The 21,975-nt window shown below is 39.5% G+C and overlaps 1 protein-coding gene across 1 annotated transcript in view; it reads left to right on the top strand.

Annotated features, from left to right (window-relative positions):
• The window catches only part of ctnna1 (catenin (cadherin-associated protein), alpha 1), a 77,608-nt gene that overhangs the window by 928 nt on the left and 54,705 nt on the right, over window positions 1-21,975 (top strand). The window contains exons 2-7 of the mRNA XM_086309904.1: window positions 892-1,009; window positions 1,249-1,444; window positions 12,063-12,229; window positions 12,592-12,711; window positions 14,772-15,041; window positions 21,001-21,204. Coding sequence (XP_086166030.1) covers window positions 905-1,009; window positions 1,249-1,444; window positions 12,063-12,229; window positions 12,592-12,711; window positions 14,772-15,041; window positions 21,001-21,204 — 1,062 coding nt within the window. The 5' untranslated portion in view covers window positions 892-904. The remainder of the gene's footprint in view (window positions 1-891; window positions 1,010-1,248; window positions 1,445-12,062; window positions 12,230-12,591; window positions 12,712-14,771; window positions 15,042-21,000; window positions 21,205-21,975) is intronic.

Here is a 21,975-nt window from a genome sequence, read left to right as displayed (position 1 = left end):
GCAGAGATTTGTAGATATCACTTTGCGACATGTACCACGCCCATACAGAGCAGTCGAACGCAGTTTCTCCCACGCTGGCCCAGATTAACCTTCGTCTCATGACTAGCATTTTAATGTTGCTTTCAGTGGAAATGCGTCATGTTGTCTGGACAAACAGACGTCTTCCTCAAACAACCTTTTACAGATTTTTTTTTTTTTTTTCTTTTTCCCCAATACACTTTTTCTTTCAATACAACATTATCAGTTTCACTGCGTGTTAACTCATGGGTAGAAACTCTGTGTATATTAGAAAGAAGAAAAGTGGTTAATAATACAGTAGAACTGAAAATAGCTCTAATATATAACGATTCACTATAAAATTAGAAAGCCATGGTTGCCATGTTCCCCTCTTAATATTTTTGTACTTTTGTTGGTAATGTAGGCTAATAGCTAGTGTTGTAATTCCTCACATAATACAGCTGACCAACTTTTCAGTTGAAGCCTCTCAGCCCTCGGGCCATCCTGATTATCCCTGCCCCTCCATGTTTGATAGCTAATCAATGGAGTCACAGCCACTGCCTGAAAAGAGAAATTGAAATTGGGCCACTGTGTTGCTGTGCTCTGCCGTTGGCATTCATTCTGAAAGCAATGGAGCACTGCTGGCTCTAACAAGGACTTTAATAATTTCTTTAATGCACCGAGTTCTAGACACTAGTCTGATAATCTGACAGAAATCTTGATTTGTGAAGAGAAATTATAACTTTTAAGTCATTCAGGGAAGCAAATATTGAGTAATCAAAGGACAGAGATGTCCATTTTTTTTCTGTAGTCTACATTTTCTGCTTCAGAAGAATTAATTTGTCATTTGTTTTTGTTTTTTGTTTTATTTTATTTATTTATTTTGAAACCCAGTAAACTAGACATCATGACTAGCAACACCGCACCAAACATCAACTTTAAATGGGACCCGAAGAGCCTGGAGATCCGTACTCTGGCAGTAGAAAGGCTACTGGAGCCTCTGGTCACACAGGTAATACAACAAGTATTAGTATTATTAAAATGAGGCACCTTACACATCTTATTTCACAAAACAGCAAAGTGAAAAAATGTGGTGTTTTTTCCCCCCTGTGGTTCATTCTTGCATTTCACCATTTTAGAACTGTTATTTTGCCTTACTATGTCATATGTTGTTTGTTTTGTTTTTTTTAGACTTATCACAATTTATTAACTGTAGGCAGGTATATAATATCCTAATAATCTCTGCCATAGGTCACCACTTTGGTAAACACCAGCAATAAAGGCCCATCTAACAAGAGGAAGGGACGCTCTAAGAAGGCCCATGTTTTGGCTGCATCAGTGGAGACTGCTACCGAGAACTTCCTTGAAAAAGGCGAAAAGATTGCAAAGGAAAGTCAGTTCCTCAAGGATGAGCTGACTGCTGCTGTGGAAGATGTCCGCAAGCAAGGTATATTGAAAATACGAATTGCAGCAGTGTGGCTTCATGCTTGTACAGAGTGCCTCTTAAGATAGGACGGATGAAAAATAAACCATAAGCTATGTATACATCATCTACTCCAGCAAAAATCCTTGAAATAAGAATATGGTTTGAGTCTGATAGATTTCTTTTAGAAATGGGTTTTTCAATGAGGCCATTAATAGACTTTCAGTTTAAGCATGCACATGGTTCAGATTCATTTCATGCTAGATGGTGTCATTCCCGTACCTTCTGTGGGGATCAAATTTAACCACTTTTCCCAGAGAAGCCTGCGTGTTCTCTTAGCGCAGTGTTAGGATACTCCCCAGTTATCTGAACTTGAGAATCAACCTCACCATATTCAGTGTTGTATTTTCTGTGCTTCCTCCCGTTTCTTGTCCTTTGTTTTTGTTATAGAAGGATACCAAGATGTGGTTATATTATAGAGGTTTGCATAACATCAAATCAGTATTATTTTACTTGTTTCTTAATGTTCAGAACTTATTTTTGGGTAGTGTGTGGGGTATTCTTGGCTTTTAAAAATCCTTACTGAGCAGTCTACTATAAACTATGTAGTACTCACACGAAGAACTAAATTCCAATTTAAATCTTGTGTTTGCCAGAAATCATAAAATGTATACAAATTAGGGTGTAACATGTAATTGCACGTTCTGTACTGATTGCCAAATATCAACAGTTGTGAAAAAAAAAAAAGAGGTTTTGTATGATAGAAAATTTAGAAGATTTATGTTATGGTTAGCATCAAAAAGATTGATGCCGATTTACAGTTTTATTATATTTCTTCTAACATTGGAGTGATATCACACACACTATCTGGGCCCTACATTATTGTGCTCATCTCTGCGGAACTGGGGTTTTATGATTAGCACAGTGGGTTGAGGAAGGTTTCTGTACCCGTTAACAGCCCACTGTTAGAACCGAGACAGGGCACAAGTTTGCACCTACACCTGGATCTGCGTACAAGTCTGTAAGGTTTATTTGTACCCAAAGTTGGCGGTATTCAAGATTTTTCCTGGCTCAGAATAGGTCTTTGGATTTGACTCTGTATACAAGTCTGATTGATTCACATAGCCAAAGAGTGTGTTAGCAGCCTTAACAGAGGTCAATACACTTCCTGTGGTTTGGACTGTTTTGATAAACAAAATGCATTTTAGCTTGGAAAAACTTCAAAATCACAGCCCTGATCATTTTCCTTTTATCTAAGGCCAAAACGTTTCTGTTTTTTTTTTATTTTATTTTTTTTTATTTTATTTTTTTATACAGAATAAACCCTGATATTGCAGATAACGTCAAAAGTGATCCGTGGAGGCTTGTGTTGGTGGAGAGGTCTGTTATTCTGTGTAATTAGTCATCTTACTGGGGTGATTAGTGGTATACAAACTCATATGGCAGAAGTGACACATGAGCTGTGCACTGTTGTTCCCGCTTTTTAATCAGAATGCTTCCCTTCTTAGTTGTTGCCACGGAGACCAGAGAAGGGAAAAAAGTTTGCAGATGTCACCAGTGATGTCAAATTTATTTAAATGGCTATATCCACCTGCCTGGTGGGAGGCCTCCCACGCACAGTCCATTTCAAATTCAATTTCATGACTTCCTCAAGTCTCAAGACAGGAATCCACCATAAAAATCACCAGCCAATGCAATTACAATTTGTCTTGCGATAGCAGGTTCCATCATCTTAACAACCACACAGCAAGTCTCATTGACTCTCTCTTTTTCCGTATATCATATCCGTCTTTTGACACGCTAGGAGACCATTGAGACCAAGGAGCTATGACTGGAGGGTGGCTGTTATCACCTTCTGAAGTGACATCTTTGTAGCTCTGTCCTTTTTTCTTTTTTTTTTTTTCTTCTTTTTTTTTCCTCTGCCCCCCTTCCCCTTGATGCCCAGTGAGTTAGATGTCCCCTGCTCAAGCTCAGCTCTGAGTATTTGGGAGGTAGAAGACATGTTGCTAGATGGCCTGTGCTGTGCTCAGTGCCCAGGAATGTTACTGTAGTTATGGTAAGCTGTCACTGGGCTGGAATTCAGTGACTGTTAGCTGGTGCCTAGGCCTGGCTGTCAGCTATGCCATGCTGCTCAGTGGAGCGTGCCTAGACTGATAATATAGCCATTGAGTAGGGTAAAACCACCCTGGATTCAGAAAGCATTTTCTACCCAGCTGTGGATTACCAGCTGTTTAAAAGGAAACACAAAGAAATCACTGACATAATAATAAATAAAAACTCTGTATATATTGCATGTTCAAGTGGTTGTTGCAGCAATTATGCCCTCTTTTCCCTTTTAAAGACTTTTTGTTTACTCAGTCCTTTCTGTCTGCTCTTGTCCTTGTTCCATCTCTGTTGCCCTTCCCTCTGTGTCTTTGTTGTCCTGCTGTTTTGGAGCCTTACTGTGTGATATACATTTTAATCATTTCATCATGCACTTGGTGGGCCGCAGGTGAGCATTAAACAGATGGAAGTTTATTAAAGGAGCACTGATCACTATCTGTCCCCTGAAAATGGCCTTATTGATTTTGTTCAGGGGGGAGTAACATCCTAAGGGTGTAGCAGACTGTGTTTGAGGTTTGTGTTGTCGATCATTTGCACAAACTGCTTTCGCTCTGTCAGACTAAAATGGGCAGAATCTGCGCGAGTGGTGTGTTATGCCTTTAGTGGTGCAACTTTTAGTTAAGTAAACAATGCTTCACTGAAGTAGGAAGAAAAACTCCAAATGTGCATTTTAAAAATACCTTCATTACTGTAAAGTTACAAGAGAAATGGTTGATTTTGTTAAATTTAATTAAAAAGTTATTATTGGTAGCAAGTAGTGTCTCAGTAAATGTCCCAGGAAACATTAACATTTTTGTGTTAATCTGAGGTTTCAATAATTTCTTTATAACTAGGGATGGGTATCGTTTAGGTTTTATCCGATACTGGTGCCAAACTGGTACTTTTGAAACGGTGCCGGTGCTTAAACGGTGCTCAAACCGGTGCTTAAAGAATGGAGAACACAAAATTGATCCAAAAACCTCATGTTCAGCTGGGTTTGTGTGGTTTTATTTTTTATTTTTTTGTAAAAAGAAAAAAATGTTAACCTTTTCTGCAGCTATGGGGCATATATGATATCACTCTTGGCTGGAAGCAGTGCTTAATCAATGGGGAAAAAACACAAACTTTGTCCAAAAACCTCTCATGTTTAACTGTTTTCCACTTTTTCTTTGGTCATTTTAGCCTTTTTGGCCAGGGCGAAGGGAGCATCTGCCATCAAACAAGAAGACAGCTGCATGTAACTACAACGGTGTTTGCTAGTTCACCTTACATGCATTAATGTAATAACGTGGTTAGCCTACTCAACGTAAATTACACACGGACAGCATTAAGCTACTCACACAGAGAAGAACGGCTGCTGCTGCCATCATCATCCGTCATCTTTTCTGCTACACTGGCAGGGCTAGGGGCCAGGACTCTCCTCTTCGTGTTTTTGGGGGATGTTGCTAACTCCGGGTTCGATAACAGGCAACCCACCCGCAGTAGATGCGCTCGGTGTGAGGTCTCGCAGCAAGCTATCAAATACGGCGCATTTTTCGGCTTTTAAAAAAAACGCTATGCGTCGCCAGGTGTTTCATCGGATTTGAGGTTTTACCTCCTTTGCACAGTATCACTTTAAAGCACTTGTTGCAGGCTGCTGAGTTTGCAAATTTTGCTGTGAAGTACAGCCAGTCTTTTGACTGCTTGGCCTTGGGCATTTTTAATCTGTAGCTCTGCTCTAAAAGAACGTATGTACCTGTACCTGGACCTGCCTACTATCCTCGGAAACGTAAAATGATTGGCTAGAATTCAAAGTGTATGACATCTCAGGGAGAAAAAAAAAAAAGCACCGAAATAAAGCACCGAAATGTGCGCTGCTTTTCAGTCTGGTTACTACCGTTTATGTCAGAACCGGATACCGGTACCCATCCCTATTTATGACTCACTTTTCTTAGGTATTTGTAGTATTGCTCTATTTTAGATCTGCAGGGATTATTTAATGAATCTTTTGGACTGTTGGTGGTATATTGGAGACTGAGTTATTGTAACTGTAGATTTGTTTTGAAGCCAGTTGATGATATGACAGTTGCTGCTGATGTGGTGCTGCTAAAGCCACAGCCACTTCTGGCTCACAGATGGTCACAGCAGTGTTGTCCGTTGAGATACACGCGCCTTTGAATGACTGAAGCTTTCTACATTTGCCACATACAGTAAAAAAAATTATCATTTCTGGGAGGAAGTCTATTTGCTTGTCTGTTTGACGTTGTAGTGTTTATATAAACTTTTTAAAACTGGTTCTCTGAACAAACCACAAAGCAGTATTTTGGCAGCGTGGATCTAGTGTGAACACAGCAGCCAAGCTGCTTTGCTTCCAACGTTCTATCTTCCTTTACAAGCTAGAAGGGACACGTTGGATCCCAAAGTGTTAAATCTGTCCATTTCTGCTTATTTGTTTGTTAATTTCTTTGAACAGTGAAATTTTAGAAGACGGTGAGTAAAATTAGTCATTTTAACTGCCTTTATGTTTCTGTCAAAATGGAAATTTAACATGAAATTTTGACAGTTTGGGGGAAGACGCCTTTTAAAAAAAGATTTTTCTTGGTTTATTCATTAGGTTTAATTCAAGCAGGATTTTGTCCTAGAATTGTTTTTTTTGTTAAACAATCACTTGTATAGTAAAATGTGTGACAGTGTAATAATGGCCTTTATTTACATTTTGTGTAAATAATTTGAAAGCTTCCATGCAATAACGTACACCACAGTATAGATACTGTTCAGAACTAGTCAGTTAGTTCCAGAATGCATCAGGCAAGCTAGGAAAATGGCTTCTGTGTTAGCACTTCTATATTTCACTGCCCCCCCCCCCCCCCCCCCAAAAAAAAAAAAAAAAAAAAAAAAAAATAGATCTGCTATCTAAATAATCAGGTTGAGATATGTGAAGTGTTTGGCAAGATCCTAATAACTGAAGGTAAACATTAACAGCTAAATTAATTTTCATTCATCTTTATTCCACATCACACTGGCCAAAGAAAATTATTCATTCTGCTTGTCATATCTCCTCTCCAGTTTCTATAAAGCTGCACCACATGCTAGAAAGGTAGACACAACAGGTTTTCTTTTTTTTTTTTTTTTTTTTTTTTCTTCTTTCTCTCTTTTCTTTTTGTGGCTGCGCATTTCTGGGGCAACGATGGTGGTTTTACGGTCTTTTTCAGAGTTTGAGGTTAAATGTGTCTCCACTGAAGTAAACTACTGATTTCCTGCTTTGTTCATGACTACAGAATTTATTTATGTGCCCAGTCAACTGTGCAGACCCATCCAATGTAGAACAAAGCATGGTGCTGGACAGAGCAGACACCGAGCCTTTTGTTGTGGTTTTGACCTCCCTTTTTTTTGTGTGTGTGTGTGTGTGTGTGTGTGTATCCATGTATAACCAGAAACGCTGACAAATGCCTATATCTCAGATGAAGATTTCAAAAACAAAATGTGTTCAGTCATTGGTCACTCCCTGTAGGCAACTACTACTATTAATGATTGTGTTTTTACTCTTCTTTTTTTGTCTTTTAATGAACCACAAAAAAGTGATTCATTGCACTGAAAAGCATTTTTTAAAAAAAATATTTTTATTGAAAAAAGAAAACAGTACTTGCAGTTACCGAAATACAATCAACCTAAGTAAATAAACTTAATATATATGAAAAAAAAAACAACAAGCACAGGAGGTGGAAGATCGTACCCTCGCTATAGCCTGTTCCCAAGACTCCTCATGTATTCGAATTCCTAGTTCTCCTTCCCATGTACACTTAAGCTTAACATTAGAGTGGTTGCTAAAAGACAGAATAGCATCATAGTTTCGAAATGGTTCCTCTGTGATGAGGAATAAATGATAACGTAGTTTCCCACTGCTGTTCTGGAGGTAAAGACGGGAAATTTGGGAAACACTTGGCAACAAAATTTCGAATTTGAAAATAGCGAAACAAATGGGTAATAGGGAGATTATAACGAGAAGACAAGTTGGGAAAACTATCGAAAACACCATCCACATATAAATGTTTGAACTGTTTTATACCCTTGTCACACCACACTGAGAATGTAGAGTCCAAAAGTGAAGGGGGAAACAAATGGTTGTCGCTTAGAGGACCCGAGGAAGACGGCATTACAAAATTAAAGTGATGTCTAAACTGAAACTAGATTTTGAGTGTGTTAAGAACCACCTGATTATCAGTGTACAGAGGGTTTTACGGGTAAAGAGGAATAGAGCAAAGCCGGTAAAGAAGAGCCCTTACGTGACGATAGCTCCAATTTACACCACGAGGAACCAGAAGATTTTAGCCAGTAGCAAAGTTTATGGATTTGAGTGGCCCAGTAGTAGGCTAAAAAATTAGGTAATGCAAGTCCTCCACTAAATCTGCATCGCTGCAGCAAAGTTTTAGAGACCCTCCCCAAATGAAAGAACAAATAATCTTGTCCAGTGAAACAAAAAAATGTTTTGGCAAAAATAAGGGAATTGACTGAAATAAAAAATTTTGGTAAGATGTTCATTTTAACAACATTAATCTTACCGATTAAAGAAAGGGGGAGATTACCTCATCTTTGAATATCAGATGTGATCCTTGATATAAGAGGAGACAAATTTGCTGATTTAGGGCCAGCTAAAGAGCGAGTCACGTTAATCCCTAAGTACTTAAACCCAGATGGACTGAGACGAAAGGTTAGATCGGACTGTTGAAGTTGACGTGCTGCCGTATTAACAGGAAAACACTCACTTTTCCCCAAATTTAATTTATAACCTGAAAACGAACGGAAGTTCTCCAGAATACTTAAAACAGCAGGGATGGAGCATGCAGGGTCAGTCATATATAATAACAAGTCATCCGCATACAATGATACTTTATGTTTAATTCCATTACGGATGATTCCCCTGAATACAGAAGATGATCTCAGTGTAATAGACAGAGGCTCGATGGCAATGGCAAAAAGAGTAAGGGAGACAAGGGGCAACCAGGCGAGGAGGCCTGACGTCGTAACTGATGTGCCAACAAGCGACTAGCCTTGTAACCATATTCGTAATATGAGCCACGACTGCGTAGTAATAAGTGCTCAGCCTCTTTGGTTGACATAAGATCAAATTCTTCTTGCAAATCAAGGCGCTGCTTCAGTAATTCTGGAGAAGGGTTCAGTGTATAACTTTGATCAAGGTTACTAATTGCAGCTATAAGTTCTTTAAGCCTGGCATTAATCTTTTTATTAGCACGGACAGAGTAAGAAATAATTTGACCTCTCAGGTAGCATTTAAGAGTCTCCCATAGCAGAGAATATGAAACAGAATCATCCTGATTGAAGGACAAGAACTCCTCAATAGAGCTTGAAATTCACAAAATTCTTTATCCACCAGAAGGAGAGAGCTAAATCTCCAAAGTGGAGGACTACGTTTATGGGTAGAAAGCTGAACATCCAATAGCAGAGGAGAATGATCAGATATTACAATACCAGAATAGTCAGAAGAATTAACACATGAATTAAGAGTTCTGTCGATGGAAAAAAAAATCAATCCTGGAATAAGACTGGTGGACCTGAGAGAAAAACGTCTGTGAAGGTTCTCAGTCATCCAGGTCATCGTAGTCAAAGGAGCTTGCAAAGAAAAGTGTCTGGACTTCTTTAAGTTGCTTGAAGACGTTTCACCTCTCATCCGAGAAGCTTCTTCAGTTCTAAGGTCAAATGGTGGAGAGTCCCAGATATAAACCTAATGGGAGTGACCCCCCACAGAGGGACAAAAGGACCCCCTGATGATCCTCTAATCCCCTGAGCCAAGGTGTGAAACTGGGCGTGGGTCCAAATCAGCCAGAGTTTCGGGTGAGTTCATGGTGAAACCTGGCCCCACCTTATCATGCGAATTCCTGAGATCAGATGGCCCAGGATGTGAGTGGGCGTTAAGGCGTCTGGGAAGGGATCTCAAAACTGGATTATAGATGGCAGAGAGTTGGTGTCGTAAACCACCGCTTCTGTTCAAAGATGGTCGCTCACAGTGGACATAGATGGCTTCTTTCACTCCTCTTTCAAACCATCTGTCCTCTCTGTCCAAAATGTGAACATTGGCATCCTCGAAAGAGTGTCCTTTATCCTTAAGATGCAGATGGACAGCTGAGTCTTGTCCTGTGGAGGTGGCTCTTCTGTGTTGTGCCATGTGCTTGTGAAGTGGCTGTTTGGTCTCTCCAATGTAGAGGTCTGAGCATTCCTCGCTACACTGTACAGCATACACCACATTGTTAAGTCTGTGTTTTGGCGTTTTGTCTTTCGAGTGAACCAGTTTTTGTCTGAGCGTGTTGCTGGGTCTGAAATACACTGGGATGTCGTGCTTGGAGAAAACTCTCCTGAGTTTTTCCTGATACACCGGCTACATAGGGGATGACAATGTTGTTGCGTCTGTCTTTCTTATCCTCCCTCGCTGGTGTCTGATCTTCTTTTCTGTGCCTCTTTGCTGACTTTTAGAACGCCCATTTAGGATAGCCGCATGTTTTAAGTGCTTCCTTTACACGTGTGTGTTCCTTCTTTTTTTCCTTCAGGCTTAGAGGGAACATGTTCTGCCCGGTGGTGTAGGGTCCTAATTACTCCAAGTTTGTGTTCCAGAGGGTGATGGGAGTTGAACAGGAGGTACTGGTCCGTGTGTGACAGACCAGTACCTCCATTGGCAGCTTTATCGATCGCCAGCTGCGTCTTCACCGCCTGCAGGTCGAACTTAATGGTAGACAAAGCATCACCAAGAGTATCCTGAAGTTCCTTTTTAAAGATGTCGGCGATATCTTTCCTCAGTGAAGCCAGCAACTCGACCTTGAGAGCCTCAATATCAGGATTAGCTTGACATGTGGGGGGGGGCTTTGCAGGAGACGACCGCTCACTCGAGGGTGTGGTCGCGGTTTGCAAACTAGGCCTCAGTTGTGTTTGAATAGTACTGCGGGTTTTAACATTTTTTTTTTTTTGCTGCCATTTTACGCCGGCCCGAGTAAAACTTCTCAACAAGACAATCCACAAACCAAAACAGGACTGGAAATATGGCCAAAACGCGCGAATAAATAACAATTTAATCAAAATTGGCGCGAGCTCCCAGACTCGCTTCCTACTCCATCAAAGCTCAACTGGAAGTCCCACTGAAAAGCATTTTATGCAGATTTTGTGATACATGGCTTGCTGTGTACGAATGTGTGTCTCATATCTCTAAATCACTGCCTTCATGAGGCATGTGCCAGGTAGAGCTGGGCAAGTAATCAGATTTTCATCTTGGTTGTCATATGGGCTTCTGGCATTTTATGAAAACAAAATAATTGGTATACAGTGGTTATTCTTCTGTTTTCATTTTTGCTATGCTGTCTGTAACGGCGGCTATGTAAAGCTAGCTCATATTCACGTAATATAACGTTTGTGCTTTTATTTTGGTAACGAATGGTTCTAGCTACAGTCGACAGGGGAACAAGGTTTGTAATGTATATGATTTAATTTGAGCAATCTGAAATGCATAATATGTATTATATAGTTTAATAAAAAACGTTAGACCAGCGTAATGAGCGATTAAGATGGTGTTACATGAATAATATGGTAATTGTTTGTTTGTCTAGCTCTTACATTGGTTCGTTGTCTGATACACGGCAAGGAATAATAAAGGTCATTCAACAACCATCAGTTCTGGCCTTCTCAGTTCGACTGGATGCTACACTGTCCTTGTTTTAAACACAGTGGTGCACTTTTTTTCCCCCTTCCTAAAAGGTTCAGCTCATCTGCTGACTAAAGGAGAACCTTCGGTCAACAGTATCCATTTAGAGGAAGCAGAACTCGGGACATTTATGTAGTTCAATCCTTGGAAGGATTATCAGTTGTCTACAGCTGTCTTTTCTCTGGATTGCTCAGGGTCTCTCGCCTAGTCTGCTTGCAGTAGCAGATGACAGTTGGCTGTTGGCTTCGTCTCTCTGTCATTCACCGTATGGTTGTTGTGCAAGTCTCACGGGGCTCACTAGTCCGCTGCTTTCTGTGGCTCCCTTTGCACCCTTCTGCACCTGCAGACATTCTGCAGTAAATACAGGCCGGTAGAGACTTGGCAGTTGCCCATGCGAGACAGACTTTATAATCACTAGTCAGGGCCTTACTCCTCACTGGATGAGCTGCTGTTGTCCATTTCATTTTTAAAAAAATATTTTTTTTTTAAAAACTTTACAATTCTCAATAGAATTATATTTAAAAGTATCTACATTTTAAGCACAAATATAAATAAATAAAATAAAATATTGACCCAAATAATACTCACTATTTTTCCCATAATAAATGTGATATCAATGTTAACAGCTCAGTAGCATGTTTTCTTTTATTTATTTTTCTTTTTGTTACTGTGAAAGATGTGAAAACTCTTTCCCAGTCACAGATGCCTGGGGGTTCAGAAAGAAAAGGTCATAATGGTTTAAAATGGTTGCTTTTGGACAAATGCTTGTAAAAATGTTTTGAACAGGTTTCTCATGTAAGGTTTCTGTTTAAATCTTGGATATGGAGCTGATTTTTTTTTTTTTTTTTTTTTTTTTGTGCTTTGTTTCTCTACCTGAAGGTGAGTCAATGCGTCAGGCCTCTGGAGAATTTGCAGAAGACCCCTGTTCATCTATGAAGAGAGGCAATATGGTTCGTGCAGCCAGGGCCCTCCTGTCAGCAGTTACGCACTTGTTGGTGCTGGCAGACATGTCTGATGTCTACAAACTTCTCGTGCAACTTAAACTGGTGAGATGTTGAATTCTCATGCATAACATACATTGATAATTCTAATTAAAGTGTCACTAACAATGAAGTGAATGCAGAGTTGGTAGAATCAGTTTGATTTAATATTTCTATTTGTCAGTAATTGCCTCAACCTCTTCATTCAAGTGCAAATTGAAATCTTGCATTCTCTCAAACTTTTGGGAACAGCTTGATGTCTTAATTGATCAATCCTAACTCGTACTTGAATTTTAAAAGCAAGCATAGACATTACTAATCTAAGTTAACACTTAATGTTGTGCAAACTGCTAATTCAGTCAAGTACTGCTTGTGTTTCAATTACTGTCTTCAGTATTGCAGCAACTCTTTCTATCTGTGTGGCTCAGGTGGAGGACAGTCTGGCCAAAGTGCGCAACGCAGGTACAGAACAGGATTTGGGAATCCAATACAAGGCCTTGAAACCAGAAGTGGACAAGCTGAATGCCATGGCTGCCAAGAGACAGCAGGTAATTGAAAAAAGTGATAGACAGGAGCAGAGTTACAGAATCTGTATTATAGCTTGAACACGGTTGGAAATTTTTTGAGTGACTTCAGTACTTGTAACCAAAAACGTGCTCCAAACAGCACAGTGACAAGTGACTATAAAAGTCTTGAGTGAGAAAGAAACATGTCCCAAAATTTACATTAAATTCAGCCTTCTAATTAGTATACAAGTATCGGAGTGATTTGTGTTTTTAAAATGATTATAGCTGGGCTATATAGCTATATATGATTATAATGGGCTTTTTTTTTTTTTTTTTTTATAAATCGGTTACTAGCTTGTCTCCAAAATCAAAACTTTAGATTTTAGCATCAATAAAATGATGCTAAAATCTACACAAATATTGTACACTCCCAAATCATTCATCCATCAATTTTATTCCACTAAAGCTGGGCAGACACTGATTTTTTTATTTTATTTTTTTTTCCTTTTTTTTTTTTTTTCCAGTCGCGCGATTGAGCTCCTGCTCAAACTGTACGATTGACTCGCAGGGGTTAGAAGTTCATAGGTCATGATGCAGGGTCTCACACTATACGACCCGATGCTCTGATGCGACCCGAGTGCTCACACTGTGCCTCCATAAAATGAAGGTTATAACAGAAATTCTGTCGCTCGTTCTCCCTCTCTGTCTTTCACTCACACAGACACGCACACCACCATCATCAACTTTGTTAAATTGCTAATGAAAAACATTGATCAGGCAGCTGTGATTGAGCAGCAGTGTAGATCCAACTATTTTCACGGTTGTTGTGGTCGTGATAATTTTGTGAGGCCACATCGAAAAGGCTCGGATGAGCTTGCCATAGTTCTACAAGTTGTACCTCCATCGCTTGTTTCCAGATCACACGCTGCACTGCCGTGCTGCGCCGTCTTTTTCGCTGACATTTGTGTTTGCGCGTGCGCAGTGTGAGAAACTGCGGTGACACCCTCACGACCAAGCGATTGATGATCGGGAGCTGGTTGTGAGGTGTCAATCGCTTCTCGTTACCCCACGTATACTACACGATGCATGACGCACGATGAAGGCCAAAATCGGGCCGATCGCCAAAACGGTCGAACGACTCAAAAATCGGCTCAAAATGGGCCAAAAATCGCACAGTGTCTGCCCAGCATTACTCAGTTCAGAGTCACTAGAGTCTATTCCAGCTGTCATAGGGCTGTGAATATAATATAAAAGTGAAACCTTGTTTGCAATTGAAAATGAAGGTCAAACAGACCAAAATGTCAATTGCCCTCCAACATTTATTATCTTAAGCTACTTGGCACATCATACTATAACATTTTTTTATTTTTTTTTATTTAATGGTGTAATGTGTTGAAACTTGCTTTTGGACATTTATGTGACTTTGCTGATGGAGATGGAGGAGAGGAAGTGGGTTGTGACCTTTTGCCAATGTCCCAGCGTGCTGGAATTTGAATAGTGGACTCACTGCTTTGGGAATTGGTGATCAGTAGTATGTTCTCCTTCTTGGCCATCGAGTCATCTAACTGATAATAGTTTTGAGAGAAAATTACTTTTTTAACTACAACATTTGGGTGTGGATGGAAATGTTTAACAAAAGTGAAATCAGGAAGTAATAGGGCTTAATTGCAAACGAGTAGTAGAGATAAAAGCCTTGGGAGTAGTCCAGTTGGAGCTGAAGTAGTTGGTGTATGTAAGCTAGTTGTTGTTGTTTTTTTTTTCGTTGTAAATGTATAATAAATCTACAATGGGGTAGTGATCGCTATCTCCTCTCCTCCTCCTGTGAATCTGTAACTAGAGTACAATGCTATGGTCTGAATAGTGACGTATTAAATCGCAAAGGCACTTTATATTGACCTGATTATGACTGTATTTTCTGCAAGGGACGGAAAAAAATCTGGGTCATCTACAATAAACTGCTACACTTGGTGTCTTTGTAAGGGCATGACAAGTCCATTTTGAATATAAAGTATATTACCACACTACCTCCTCAAAGTTGAACATTTTTATCATTTTTTTCTGATCTTTTTTTTAAAAAATTTTTTAATTCTTCTTAATTCTAGGAACTAAAGGACGTTCAGCACAAGGACCAAATGGCTGCTGCCCGTGGGGTGCTACAGAGGAACATCCCATTGCTGTACACAGCATCCCGTGCCTGCCTGCAGCATCCTGACGTGGCAGCATACAAGGCCAACCGTGACCTGATCTACAAGCAGCTGCAGTCTGCAGTGTCCGGCATCTCCAATGCTGCCCAGGCCACTCCCACCGGAGATTCAGCACTCAGTCAGTCAGGAGGGGGTGGAGAGCTTGCCGATGCCCTCAACAATTTTGATGTAAGTCAAATGAGTGGCTTACAAGTCACAACCTGACTTGTCACACTTCCAGGTATCTGCTTAATCTAGAAAAGCATGACATTTAAAATGACATTTTTCCTAAGTCTAACAACAAAGGCCTGACTAGGACGAAACATTAGACTTGGGTCAGAATGCTAGTATATAGAGCTAACCAAACTGACTCATGAAATGACGAAAACCCCCCAAAGTTAGTGAGGTACATGGACAAACTTGGGACATGGCTTTAAGGCACATGCTTGACTCACTACTACTCCATTCTTTGAAGGACATAGGTTAGTCCGTCTTTATGAACGCATCATAAGGAGGGGGGCGGAGAGGGGGTGGAGATATAGCCTCAAAGCTGTATCACAACATTCAATGGAAATGTGCTAAATTTCTGACGATATATGACATAAATAATAAAATAAGTAAAATAAATCAGTTATTGCAGTTTGCAGGCATCAACATGTAGAGCAAAGAAAATAAAGGTCATCTTCTGTCCTTTTCCAATGAGCTACTGTCACTGATGACGCACTGCCTAATCTGAAGTGCGTATTTATTGAAACAAGTTGCCAACAGCAACATTACAGTGCAGAGGTAGTGACACAGCATCAGTCAAATTTAACCACGAAAGTAAAAGTATAACTGCCATATGCTTTTAAAAATGACTAAAGTAACATGAGTCTTAGAGCTTCACATTATTGTCGCATAAAATGGAAAAGTTTGTTTTTTTTTACCTGTGATGAGGATGTGTGATGGGTCAGGTTTTACAAAATGTATTGCTTAAGAAAAATGAACTTGAAAGGTATATAAAACGTGTGATAATGTACTCATAATATTTATAGGAAACAACATCAGGATAACAGCTGGAAAACACAAAGCTAATCAACTTAATGCAGCCTGGGGTGATAAATGCAGAGAAGATTAACCTGATTTCTCTTCCATTGCCACTTATTCTGTCACACTTGCAAAGTAACTTATTGTTTACATGAGATTTTTCATGTTAAGATAAAGTCCAAAGACATTCAACAAATCCACGAGACAAATTAAGCTCCACAGAAGTACAGGTTTCTGTTGTGTCCTCTTTTGCTCGATGAATTATTCATCTTGTATTGGTTATTAAGTCATTTCGCAAGTAGCAGTGTCTTGATGTGTTGCTCATACTGAGACACTGTGTATTCGTGTGATTGATGCAATTCGCATGCTCATGTTTTATTAGCCAGTGGCTGTATGATGCATTGTTTAATTACTCATAGTTATTGCAGACCATGGTATTTCTGCTGGTTGACATGGGAGGTTTGGGAGTTGCTTGCACAGTTATTCCCGGCCTAGAATGTGACCCGTGGGAAGGGTGACTGCGCGTAAGCAAGATCTGCATGCAAAGGTAATGAGTCTGTGTTGCCATTAGTAAAAGAAAGCAGTGCTTTTTCCTCAGTAAATGAAACTCGAGTTAACTGAATTTGCTAAACAAAATTTGTTTTCTAAAAATTATTTGGTAATGGCCAAAGCACCTATTTATTTCATCTAGAGCTGGGAGATACTTATTTGTATCTCTCTGAAATTAGTAGTCAATTTGACAGTTAAAAGATTTGTACCAACAAAGATGGACATCTTTGGTTAAACAACCTTTTTTTGATTTATTTTACTTTTAATGTATAACACCAGTTAATTGTTGTTTCTGAGATCTTATGCCATGCACCAGGCTGCAGTGCCCCCCTTGTGCACTTTCTCTCAGGGGAGATGTAAACGAGAAACCTGAAAGACAGACATGTGAACCAGCATGTTTCAGAACTTTGATATAGAAAATGAATGGCTCTATGTAGGGTGTAATCTGGTGTGGTTGTTAGTGGAGAAATGTGAACCTACACTAACGTGTGGGGAAAAGAAGGCGCCTGCTAATGTCAACCACACTCTGCAGGCTAATAATCAGGTTTTTATTTATTTAGCTTTTTGTGCGTGTGTGCAATCTTATGTGTGATGTGATACATTTTGTATTTTAGTGAAGAATTGGTTTCGGAAGGCCCTTAAGTGGTTTTGTTACAGTTTTTAGTCTTTTTGCTGTTTATTTATCTTGTTTTGGGTCCTATAACTAGCGAATTGGTCACAGGCAGTTGCTAACGCTACTAGGTAACCCTCTAATGTATTTACTTCACCCTCATATGTCAGCACTACCCTTCACTCCTGTTGAAGGGTAGTTGTTTGAAATACTCACCTGAAAGTTGAGAGAAATAACTCAGGATCTACTCACTTGGTTGTTAATGCTTATTTCGCCTGCCATGACTGTAGGCCGCCAAAATTCAGCGGCATTCTATTCCCTGATTTCTATATTGCTGCTAGTGTCTTGATGTATTAGATGACCCCTGGACAAAACCATTAAAGGCTTTCAAATTTTGTCACGGTTAGGGTGCCTGAGAATTCCAATGTTTAAAGGATTTGTTGCTTTTCTTTTTTGGAGGTGGTGGACTCAATAAGCCAAAAGGCAAGATGCTCTCCGTTTGATTCAGTACCCGCTAGAATAGGAGAAAAAAACAAAACGCTTGACTAAAACTATACTTAAGGTAGTACATGTGTTATGTAAGACCGTCTTCTTTGAGTGTCCTTCATCAACTAAGCATTACTTCTCAAAGTAGTCCCACTTGGGAATATAACACAATGCCGTTTGTGCATTGAACAAATGTGTATTTTTAGGGCAAGGGTAGGCTGATGGCTGAAAGAAAAGAGTTTGATGATATCATAGTTGGCTTGCGTCAAGCCCTTTTTTTGTGTTTAAAATATTTTTTTTCACTCTAGAATAAAAAGATCATTAGTATGAAAGCTTTTCTGCCTAACGGCATCATTTCTGAGTGATTAATCAATATTGATCAGGTGACAAAAAAAAGCCCTTGTATCTGTTGCATCAGTGATTATTTTACAGGTAATTACACACACTCTAAATAAACTGGAATGCAGGCCTTTTCCAGAATACCTAGTTGTGGTGCCCACTTTCAAGTGCAAGGCAAAATTAGCAAATGAGTCAACCCCCGCCATCTCTCTCCCTCTCTTTTTTTTCCTCCTCCATGTCTCTCTCGTGTGCCTGTTGCCATGGTGATATGACACGCAAGCAGAGGAGGTCAGATGAGACATAACGGAGGGGGGCTGGAGGTGGCAGTGATAGAGGGCGGGCTGCCTAATAAACCACGATTGTAACAGCTGAATTGTTGAATATTTTTCAGCAATAGGGCATCTGCAGCAGTATTGCAGAGTTCATTTCTCCCCGAGTAAGTTGGCTGTCTTAGACTGTCACAAACGTTGTATTGATACCTTAACCCTCCGCAGTCACCACCAGCAGCCTTTCTCAGCAGATTTACCCGTGTGAAGTGAAACGTTTAAGTTGGCTCCCTTGTCCTACAGATATATGGAAAAAAGTGTGGGTTGCTGGAGCACCTCTTAGACTGAGATGAGCGATAAATACTACCCAACTAATACTTGAAAGAAAAGAAAGTTGTACAGTTGCATGGAAAAGTATGGAGACCCCTGAAGAATATCTGATTTAATTAAAAAGAAAAAATATATATTTTTTGTTTGTCTTTTTTGCGCTGGAAGTATCGATGGTGTCCTGTTTTTGGTTACTTCTTGAGTTCAGTCCTTCATCAATATTTACAGTGTTAATATTGTAAACCTTCTTGACTTTGGTTGAGAGGCAAGTGACATTGTTGAGGGCAGCAGTGTTTCAAAAATTGAACTATTTATAACAAAGAACGCTGTGAGCACAGTGAGGAGGGGAAAAAGAAATCCCTATGCTGACGGCCTTTTTGCACTAAGGACTTTGTAAGTGCTGACGTTCATTGGACTTGTATAGAAAATATATACTGAGACGGCAAAAAAATACAGCCTGTGGAAATTGGTCTATAGGCACATATCACAGCAGTTTTTGTTTTCCTTCTTCTTTGTCAAGGAACTTTCTTTGCCACACCCTTTTCTGAGATATTTTTGGGCAAGCAGGGCACATGCCTAAAACAGCTGGAAACTGTTTTTCAACTGCTGTTTGATTTAAAAAAAAACAAAAAACAAAAAACAAAAACTTGAAACCTTACTTGAACATAATCAAGCTTAAATTAAGAAAAACGAGCAGTGCCTAAACAAAATTAACTGGAGGAGCATTTAAACTATGATGAAAGTGATTTCTTCCAGGATGACTATGCTCCCTTCAGTAATGCACAAATGGTTGCTGCATGGTTTGAACTTGAAAGGAGAAAAAATACTCAAAACAAGGCACCTTGCAGCAGTTCTCAAGCTTACTAAGGTTTAAGTCGTCACCATGTGTTCAGGTTCATCTGCTACTGTATTCAATTCTTTAGCTAATAAATTAATGGGGTTCTCAATCACAAACTCTACTGTTACTGTTTTTATTACACTAGAAACAACATTTGGGTTACATTTTGTAACTTGGTTTTCCCATGAAGAACCTGCAAAAGGTATATCTGCCCCAGGGTCAAACTGTACAGTGGAGGCTCAGCCTGTTTTAAATGCCTTAAATTACACCATTTAAACCATTTTCCTTGCCAGGGCCTTATTTTCTTAAATTCTTTATCCCTAAATTAATTTTGTGTTTATTTTTTTATATATAAGCCATTTTATTTTTCTGTGTGGGAACCTAATGGCTTTTTAGCAGAGTGTGTTAACTATGTGAAGTGTATACCTTTTCTGAGAATTTATTTTCTTCACCATTTGTGGTAGGACCATTTTAAACCAGGACATGTTGCTTTGGGGAGAGAGAAAGAGAATGTATATTAGACTTTATCATTATTACCTGCTTAACTTGAAGCAGTGTATTTAAATTGACAGCAAAAGTTACTTTCACTTTGTCCCGGATAATCAATTAACCCTGAAGATTTGTTTTACAATTTCTGAAGTTTAATACAGGGTTTTGCCTTTAGTGGCTTTAACGTTACCTTTGATACTGCTGCCCTTCCACCACAACAAAAATAAACCATCTTTGAGTTTGAGAGACAATGCAGGAGGGTGGACTGTCAGTGAAGAAAAACCCCCCAAAAACTTAGCCATGCTTTCATGGACTACAGACCATTTTACAAATAACTGCCCGTTGCCAAAAATCTTAGAATTGCCAGTCTCATTACAATTTCTGGATACACTCAGATAACAACAGTTCCAGACAAGCTCTATAAAAAGCCTCAGTCACACCAGGCCTCTTATTGTATTACTGCTGGAAACTACGGTTTTCAGTTTACATTAATTTATTTCAGCGTCTTATAGAGTGGGTCGTGATGAAGAGATTTGAATTTTGCTCAGCGAGTATATGCAGCTTTGTATATACTCGCTGGTTTGTATTTGTTCAATTGGAGACTGCATCCTTCTTTACCCCAAGGTTTAGTACTTTAAATGTTTGACCAGTTTCCTTTTTTTGAACTGTAAACACCTTAACAGGGACCACTGAGGTGAACTTGTGTCAGGTGTAAATCAAAAATCACTCAACAGGCTTCAGCCAGATATAAGAGCTTAACATAAAAATATTATTGGCTCAATGTTCTGCAAAAACACTTTTGTGGCCGTTATTCAAGCCATAAAGTCGGGATAGAATTTGGCGTTGTGGGGAATACTGGCGTAAATTGGTGTAGATAGAGGAATTTAATCACTACACACATTCCATGAACTTTACTGGTTGGACACATCTGTTTTATTCTTTGCCATGTGGAAAGCACTTTGTAACACTGCCTTTGAAAGGCGCTAAAAAAGGAAGTTGTTGTTGTTCAGGGTGTACAGAGACGAAAAAAAAAAAGACAACATGGCACTTTCCTCCCTTCTGGTTTTCCACCTCACCTCAGAGTCAGTCAGTTCAGTCATTTCCTTTCTTGTTACTCTGGGCTTTGTGAAGGAGAGATCAGTGTACCATGATTGTGCATTTTTTTTTTTTTTTTTTTTTGCTCCCTGTGTAATTTTCCCTCTGACCCTTTCTTTACAGAAACAAATCATTGTGGACCCCCTGGCGTTCAGCGAGGAGCGCTTCCGCCCTTCCCTGGAGGAGCGCCTTGAGAGCATCATCAGTGGTGCTGCCCTCATGGCTGACTCTTCATGCACACGTGATGACCGCAGGGAGCGCATTGTGGCCGAATGCAATTCTGTGCGCCAGGCTCTCCAGGACCTTCTGTCTGAGTATATGGGCAATGTAAGTCTCTTTTCAGTTTTGTTTTCTTGTCATGTTATCTCGTCCCATCTTCTTTATTGTAGGCAGAACAATTTTCTAAGGTCAAAGGTTGTGCAACGGACTACAAACACAATTCATTCTGGCATGGATTGAGTTAAACTCTTAACATTTGACTTTATGTGAGTGTAATATGCGAGTCTTTACATAATCTGTTCCACTTGCAGGCACACCAATACCAACACATAACTGTCAGTGACAATTAATTCGATTATGTAAGTGATTACATAGCTAATCCTTGACCTTGCTTAATGTCATAAAGTATAGTACTCAATATCAACAGTGCTAACCACCATGCCACCGTGCTGCCCATAGTAGTCAATATATAAACTAAATTGCGAAATGTGGTCTTACTCAATATTTCTTGTGAACAACTTTTTAAACTGAAGTACTAGTTTGTTTCTGAAATTCAGCGGAAAGAAAAGACTTAGGAAAGTCTATACACATATAGAAAAGATGAGAAAAATTACAATACTAAATATTGCAGAGCATAATGACCAAGCTAGAGACAATTAAGCCCAGTCCACACAGGAAACTATTTGTTTGATGGTCATTTCTTGGTCACTGATGGTTGGTCATTAGTGGACATTCCAAGCTCCAAGTTGCCTTGGTGACCCCCTAATATATTTACTACCTTGTCATGTCAATCTACTGTATCCTGTGCTCTCATTGGTAGCTGCTTTAGTTGCTTGCCTCAAAGTTGAGAAGTAGATTTTTCAGCCATTACCAGCAGTT

Source organism: Aulonocara sp. 'chitande type north' Nkhata Bay, linkage group LG2 (genome assembly GCF_057382095.1).
Source record: "Aulonocara sp. 'chitande type north' Nkhata Bay isolate Kocher_YH1m ecotype deep benthic linkage group LG2, A_spYH_male_GT1.1, whole genome shotgun sequence".
Classification (NCBI taxonomy): Eukaryota; Metazoa; Chordata; class Actinopteri; order Cichliformes; family Cichlidae; genus Aulonocara; species Aulonocara sp. 'chitande type north' Nkhata Bay.
This window is presented reverse-complemented; position numbering and strand designations above follow the sequence as displayed.